Here is a 7,822-nt window from a genome sequence, read left to right as displayed (position 1 = left end):
AAATATATTTTTTAATTATTTGTTCCAAATAGTATTTTCGAATTTTTATTATAAGGGAATATTATGAGTTTTATGTTTTTTTAATATTGAGAGTTTTATATTTTTTTTATTTTTCTTGTACTTGTCCAATTTAATTTTTCAATTTTTAATTTATAGTAAACGAATATAATGCTAAAAATTGAAAATGTGGAAAACTAAAAAAAATGAAATTTTATTGATTTTTCATTACCTATATAAAAAAAACAACTCAGCCCCCGGAATGCTAAACATTTTTTCATAACAAATAAAAAAAATACCATCTGCCACCTACAGCATTGTTTCATTGCGGCTAGTGTAATGAAACATTGCTGAAATACGTTATTTTAAATGTAACGGTTCTTGCCCGCTTTATTTTTTCTAATTTATTTTTTCTGTTAAAAATGAATTTTTAAATATTTTTTCGAACTTATATTTTGATATTTCTAAATTAATATTTTAAACTAAAGAATTTAAATTTAATATTGAATTTAAAATTTTTGAGTGAAAATGTATATTTTAATTATTTGTTCGAAATAGAATTTTCGAATTTTTATTATAAGGGAATATTCTGAGTTTTATGTTTTTTTTAATATTGTGAGTTTTATGTTTTTTTATTTTTCTTGTAGTTGTCAAATTTAATTTATCAATTTTTAATTTATAGTAAACGAATATAATGCTAAAAATTGAAAATGTGGAAAACTAAAAAAAGTGAAATTTTATCGATTTTTCGTTAGTTATAAATAAATATAAAACAACTCAGCTCCGGAATACTAAACATTTTTTCGTAACAAATAAAAAAAACCCGGTGCCACCTACAACATTGTTTCATTGCGGCTAGTGCAATGAAACTCTAATGAAACAATGTTGGAGAACGCTGTTTTAAATGTAACGGTTCTTGCCCGCTTTATTTTTTCTAATTTATTTTTTTGTTAAAAATGAATTTTTAAATATTTTTTCGAACTTATATTTTGATATTTTTGAATTAATATTTTAAACTAAAATATTTAAATTTAATATTGAATATAAAAATTTTGAGTGAAAATGTATTTTTTAATTATTTGTTCGAAATAGTATTTTCGAAATACTTGCAATACTCCATTCATACATTTCAGTTACTATCTTAGATTTTTTATTTTTTTTCATTAAAACTAATATTTTAATTATTTTTCCGATTATATATCTAATTTATTTTTAAATTTTTAACTCATTATACAATTTATAATAAAAGGGAAGTAGTAATAAAATTAGAAAATATAGAACAAATGATTGTTAAAGTTAATTATATATTTTCTAACTCCGTTATTATCGAAAAAAAATTAATTCATTAAAACATAATTTTTTGTTATTTTAGAAATTAAATAAAAATAGGAATTCTGTCGCATTATTTCATTGTAGTAGGTACCTCCCTCAATGTCTCATTGTTGGAGGTCTGCTGCAATGAAACAATGCGGCGGTGCTACAACCACCCGGAGTTGTGGACCAAAACCCTATATATATATATAATATATATATATATATAATAGTTAGTCTAAAGGGATTTGGTCCACAAACCAGGTGGTTGTAGTAACCACTGATGCCCTGGATTGTTTCATTGCAGCAGAACTTCAGCAATGAGACATTGCGGGAGGTACCTACCACAATGAAATATTGCGGCAGGATTACTGTTTTTATTTAATTTCTAAAATAACAAAAAACTATATTTTAATGAATTATTTTTTTTCGATAATAACGGAGTTAGAAAATATATAATTAATTTTAACAACCATTTGTTCTATATTTTCTAATTTTATTACTACTTCCCAGTTATTATCAATTGTATAATGAGTTAAAATTTTAAAAATAAATTAGATATATAATCGGAAAAATAATTAAAATTATTTGTTTTAATGAAAAAAATAAAAAACCTAAGATAGTAACTGAAATGTATGAATTGAGTATTGCAAGTATGATTGTTTATTGATCGAAATGTGTCGTCTTCTCTAAAACTTTTTTGAGTAAATTCTAATCAAATTATTTTAATTTAAATTTTAAATATGTCAAAATTATGTATAACAACACATTTGTACTCTTTAATGAAGTTATGATGAATTAAATATTTTTTATACATAATTTTAATTTTAAAAAAATAAATGAGAGCAAAATAATAATAAAAAACACTGCCGCAATGAGTCATTGCGGGAGGTTTTCAGCCAGCCCCAACATATATAAAATCTTGAAAAAGCCACCTACAGCAATGTTTCATTGCACTAGCAGCAATGAAACAATGCTACAGGTGGCAAATGTTATTTTTTTTACTTATTACGAAAAAATGTTTAGTATTTCGGGGACTCAGTTGTTTTATATTTTTTTATTAGTAACGAAAAATTTATAAAATTTCATTTTTTTTAGTTTTCCACATTTTCAATTTTTAGCAATATATTCATTTACTATAAATTAAAAATTGATAAACTAAATTGGACAAGTACAAGAAAAATAAAATAATATAAAACTAACAATATTAAAAAAATCATAAAACTCACAATATTCCGTTAAGATAAAAATTCGAAAATAATATTTCGAACAAATAATTAAAAAATACTTTTCCACTCAAAAATTTTAAATTCAATATTAAATTTAAATATTTTAGTTTAAAATATTAAATCAAAAATATCAAAATATAAGTTCGAAAACATATTTAAAAATTCATTTTTAACAAAAAAAATAAATTAGAAAAATAACGAGAGGAAGAACCGTTACATTTAAAACAACGTCCTCCAGCAATGTTTCATTGCACTAGCCGCAATGAAACAATGATGTAGGTGACACAGGGTATTTTTTTTATTTGCTACCAAAAAATGTTTAGCATTCCGGGGGTTGAGTTATTTTATATATATTTTTATAGCTAACGAAAAATCGATAAAATTTAATTTTTTTTAGTTTTCCACATTTTCAATTTTTAGCATTATATTCGTTTACTATAAATTAAAAATTGATAAATTAAATTGGACAAGTACAAGAAAAATAAAAAAAAACTCACAATATTAAAAAAAACATAAAACTCACAATATTCCGTTATAATAAAAATTCGAAAATACTATTTCGAACAAATAATTAAAAAATAAATTTTCATTCAAAAAATTTAAATTCAATATTAAAATTTAAATATTTTAGTTTAAAATATTAATTCAAAAATATCAAAATATAAGTTCGAAAAAATATTTAAAAATTCATTTTTAACACAAAAAATAAATTAGAAAAAATAAAGTGGGCAAACACTGTCCTTCAGCAATGTTTCATTGCACTACCTGCAAACAATGTTGCAGGGGCTGCCGCAATATTTCAATGCGGCAGGTAGTTGTTAGAACCACCTGGGGCTCTAGTCTAAATTATCCCGTTCTATTTATATAGTACATGTGTTGGTTGAAATTATCTTAGTGCCCGTTTGGTAGCTTTAATTTAAATTTGAAATTTAAAATTTAATTAAATAACATATTTGAATAAGTAAAATAGTTTGGATTTGGATTTAATTTGAAATTCAAGATAATATATAAGAATTTAAAATAAAAACTCAAATCATAACATTTGAAATCTATCATTTAAAATGAAATGTTTGTTTTCAAACCAAGACAATAGTTATTTTGTACAAATTGTGTTCCCTGCAGTATAATGAGAACGCAACCATATCTTAGTATTTGACTTCTTAGTATAATATTTAACTTTTCCCGCTAAGAAAAAAAGAATTTGAAAATATGATTAAAAATAAATCATCTCACAGATAACATTTGTCAAATAATACATTAGTATGTACTATACTATAATAACCGTAATAGGGTATAATTTGATTTAACGGTTATTCCCTAATTTTGATTATTACAAAAATAAATAAACAATGTTATATATTCAATAAACTACTAGATTCTTAAACTACTAAAAATAGTCTACTTATTCTACTAAACTACGAATACAACTTATCCTATTATTAAAAAATAAATAAATAGTGTTATATATCTGCTAAACTACTAAATTGTTAAACTTCTAAAAATATTATACTTATTCTACTAAATTATGATCACAGGTTATTTTATTATTTTTATTATAAATTTATAATTATTATATATTTATATAAATATTTTAAAAATATAATATAACGGAATAAATAAAAATTTAAAATATTAACGGGAACCCGTGCATCGCACGGGATTTATGCTAGTATGAGTAATAATTATTTTATTATATTTCAAATAAAGTTCAAAATCATCATTAACTATTTACTCTTATATATAATTTGTCGCAATAATTTAAATTTGTTTGCGGTATTTTACCGTTGTTAATGATACTTCCTCTGTCCCAAAATATTTTTTATATTTTGACTTTTTGTAAGCGATTGATTATGAAGTTTTTATATTTAATACTAATACAAAATTAAATATATTAACAATGAAATGTGTATCGGCAAAAGTGTTCGACATAAACTATATAAACCTTTTTAGGAATGGAAGGAGTATTGAATACTTGGAGGCAAGTTTTACAACGGGGCAAATCAAGCCAAGTCGTTAGTTTTGTAACCTTTGTTTTACACCTTGTTAAGTAGCAAATACAGATAAGATATTAAAGAAACACATGTACTATGTATACAACTTAACAACAAACCCAACAACAAACTTCTTGTCTGGTAAGTAGTTGTACTCATACTTGCAAAATATTACACAACCATTGTGAATGAGTGAGTACATTGAATAGTCTGCTTTCTTCTTGTTGCTTATGTTCTGTTTGTTAAGTTGCTTCAAACAAACCTCAAGTAAATGAACCCTTTTATTGCTTACGTTGTTCTTTTTTATCATATGACTCTTTGGTGCATTATGCTGATATATTAAGCTGTTGAATCTCTTTGGATGCACTGACATTTCCTTGCAGCGTACCGATAATTTTCTATTTATATAGAAGGAATCCTGTTAAGATTTGGAGATATAGCCTGTATAAATTTAGGATTGTCAGTAAAGAAATGTTAAGTTTCGAAATATTTTAGTGACTGACTGACTTTTTTTGTTTATCGTAACTAACCCGTAGCCGCTACCTTTCAGGTGCGCACTGGGTAAACCCTAAGGGCTCACACAATAGCCTTCAAACCAGGTGAATTGACTGACTGACTTGTGCTGCTTAATAAGTGATATTTCTTTTTCTGGCTCACAAGTCAGTTAAGAAAATATGAAGGCACTGTTCTCGTATTCACTCTTGTCATTTCTTGTTTCGATTCTTTTGTATCTGTATTGTGCTGAAATGTCGGGCCAGGCTTCGTATATAGCTTTTCTTCAATGTTTGAATGATCAGTCAGATCATTTATATCCAATATCAGAATTGTTGTTTACCCCGGAGAATTCTTCGTACACATCCATCTTGCAGCTTGGATTAAGAAATCTTCGATTCACATCACCTGAGTTCCTTAAGCCTTTGGTTATTGTTACACCAGTCCATGAGTCCCAAATACAGTCAGTTGTCAACTGTGCTAGAGAACACCGTGTGCATATCAGGATTCGGTGTGGAGGTCATGACTTTGAGGGTCTTTCTTACACGGCACGTGTCCCGTTTGTTATGATTGACATGATAAATCTTCAGTCTGTCGATGTTGATTTGGAAAACAACTCTGCCTGGGTTCAAGGTGGTGCAAATATCGGGGAAGTTTATTATCGGATTGCTAAAAAGAGTAGCATCCTTGGCTTTCCAGGAGGTGTGCAGGGCACTGTTGGTGTCACTGGACTAATCAGTGGTGGAGGATATGGAGCTATGGTAAGAAAGTATGGTCTTGCTGCTGACAATGTAATTGATGTCCGGATGATTAATGTAAATGGTGAAATTCTGGATAGAAAATCTATGGGAGAAGATCTTTTTTGGGCCATTAGAGGAGGTATAGCTTCTAGTTTTGGTATCATAGTCGCGTGGAACTTGAAGCTAGTTGCTGTGCCAGAGACTGTTACTATATTTTCTGTTGCAAGGACTTTAGAGCAAGGTGCTACTGACCTTGTTCATCAGTGGCAATATGTTGCTCCCAAAATTGATAGAGATTTATACATAAGAATCCAAATAAAAGCAGTGAATTTAAATCAAGATGGATCAAAGAGAACTATAGTTGTTTCTTTTGAATCCTTGTTTCTTGGAGGGGTTGATAAACTACTTTCTATAATGCAAATCAGCTTCCCGGAACTGGACTTGGTAAAAGATGACTGCAGAGAAGTCAGTTGGCTTAAATCTTGTCTTTGGTTTGCTGGAAATTCTGCTTTTCGATTCGGTGAATCAGATGAACTTTTACTGAATCGAAGTTTAATTCCTTACCTATACTACAAAGCAAAATCTGACTATGTTCAAGAACCTATATCCAAAGAAGGATTTCAAATGATATGGAAGAAATATTTTGAGCTTGAGGCAGGAGCAGCTAATATATTAATGACACCGTATGGAGGAAAAATGGATGAGTTCTCAGCATCGGAGCTTCCATTTCCCCACAGAGCTGGAAACTTGTACATGATGTATAATGGAGTGTCTTGGCAGGCAAACACGAGCAGAGATGAACAGTTAAAGAGATTGAATTGGCTCAAAAGCCTATACAATGACCTGGCTCCTTACGTTTCAAAGAACCCGAGGACTGCGTATGTAAACTACAATGATCTTGACTTGGGGATTGGAAGCTTAACCTACGAAGAAGCAAGCCAATGGGGTTTTAAATACTTTGGAATCAATTTTGAGCGTTTGGTTAGAGTAAAGACTCTGGTTGATCCTGACAATTTCTTCAATCATGAACAGAGCATTCCTGCTTTTCCATCTTTATCAAAAGATGAACTGTAAGGTGTGCATATATGTGATATATACATGAAATGTGCATATCTATGAGTGTGTGTGTGTGTGCGCGCCTTAGCTTTGTCTAGAGATTCCTTCAAACAGCTTATTCGAAAACAATTCTTCCTTTAGCTTCAAGAGAGGTTCTGGTGAAATTTGATAAGTTATCAAAGTACTTTATTAAAAGATCTTCAATGAAGTTACAAGTTTTCTTATTTTTTAGATGCTTTCTATCCTGATTTATATTAATACTTAAAGACCTTTTACAGACATCATGAAGGTTTATAACATGATGTAGTTTGAATTACCAAGACAACACAGTTTTCTTCTATAAAATTATATGGTATTGCAGTTATCAAAGCTAATTTAATGGACGCCCGATAATTTATTTTAAATTTTAATGGCAGTTGAAGTTTGATTCGAAGTTTTGTCTGCATAATTGATCTTCAATTACAGGTGAATAACTGATACATCACTCGCGTGTTATGCCTTATATCTCAGATATATCAAATCATGTTGTTCTTTGTTCATTTCTGTTGATTGAAGGATCATCATACATTTCTCAATGTACTTAATTTGATAAGCATTTATGCCTTTCTAGGTTATTTCTAAATTGTTATGTGTTTCTTAAATGAAGATTGATCGAATCATCTTCAATTACAATAACTTTTAGCTGGAATTGATTTTGCAAAGCTTGTAATCTGTTCTTTTACATGTATAATGATTGATATATCCAGTGATTCCAAGTATTTTGATTGGTTCTTTCTGCCGAATCATCTAAGCTGAGTTCATTTTATATGAAATCTCTATTTCTGATAATCTTGCGGTTTTGTGCTTGTTTGTTATCAAACCTCTGTTTTTAAGAGTTTTTATTAAGAGTGTTAATCACAAGTAATCATATACAAGTCATGTCTTTACAAAACCTATCAAGATTCTTCTGATTTGTTCTATATTCATCAATCAGAATCAGATGCATTGACTACATGACTAGTTTTAG

General features: G+C 28.1%; 1 protein-coding gene across 1 annotated transcript; it reads left to right on the top strand.

Moving 5' to 3' along the window:
- The first annotated feature begins 4,531 nt into the window (after nucleotides 1-4,531).
- LOC141659386 (tetrahydroberberine oxidase-like) lies at nucleotides 4,532-7,040 on the top strand. The gene is made up of 2 exons (XM_074466231.1): nucleotides 4,532-4,669; nucleotides 5,079-7,040. The coding sequence occupies exon 2, from the start codon at nucleotides 5,203-5,205 to the stop codon at nucleotides 6,832-6,834; it is 1,632 nt and encodes a 543-aa protein (XP_074322332.1). The 5' UTR covers nucleotides 4,532-4,669; nucleotides 5,079-5,202; the 3' UTR covers nucleotides 6,835-7,040.
- The last annotated feature ends 782 nt before the right edge of the window (nucleotides 7,041-7,822 follow it).

Source organism: Apium graveolens, chromosome 5 (genome assembly GCF_009905375.1).
Source record: "Apium graveolens cultivar Ventura chromosome 5, ASM990537v1, whole genome shotgun sequence".
Taxonomy (NCBI): domain Eukaryota; kingdom Viridiplantae; phylum Streptophyta; class Magnoliopsida; order Apiales; family Apiaceae; genus Apium; species Apium graveolens.
This window is presented reverse-complemented; position numbering and strand designations above follow the sequence as displayed.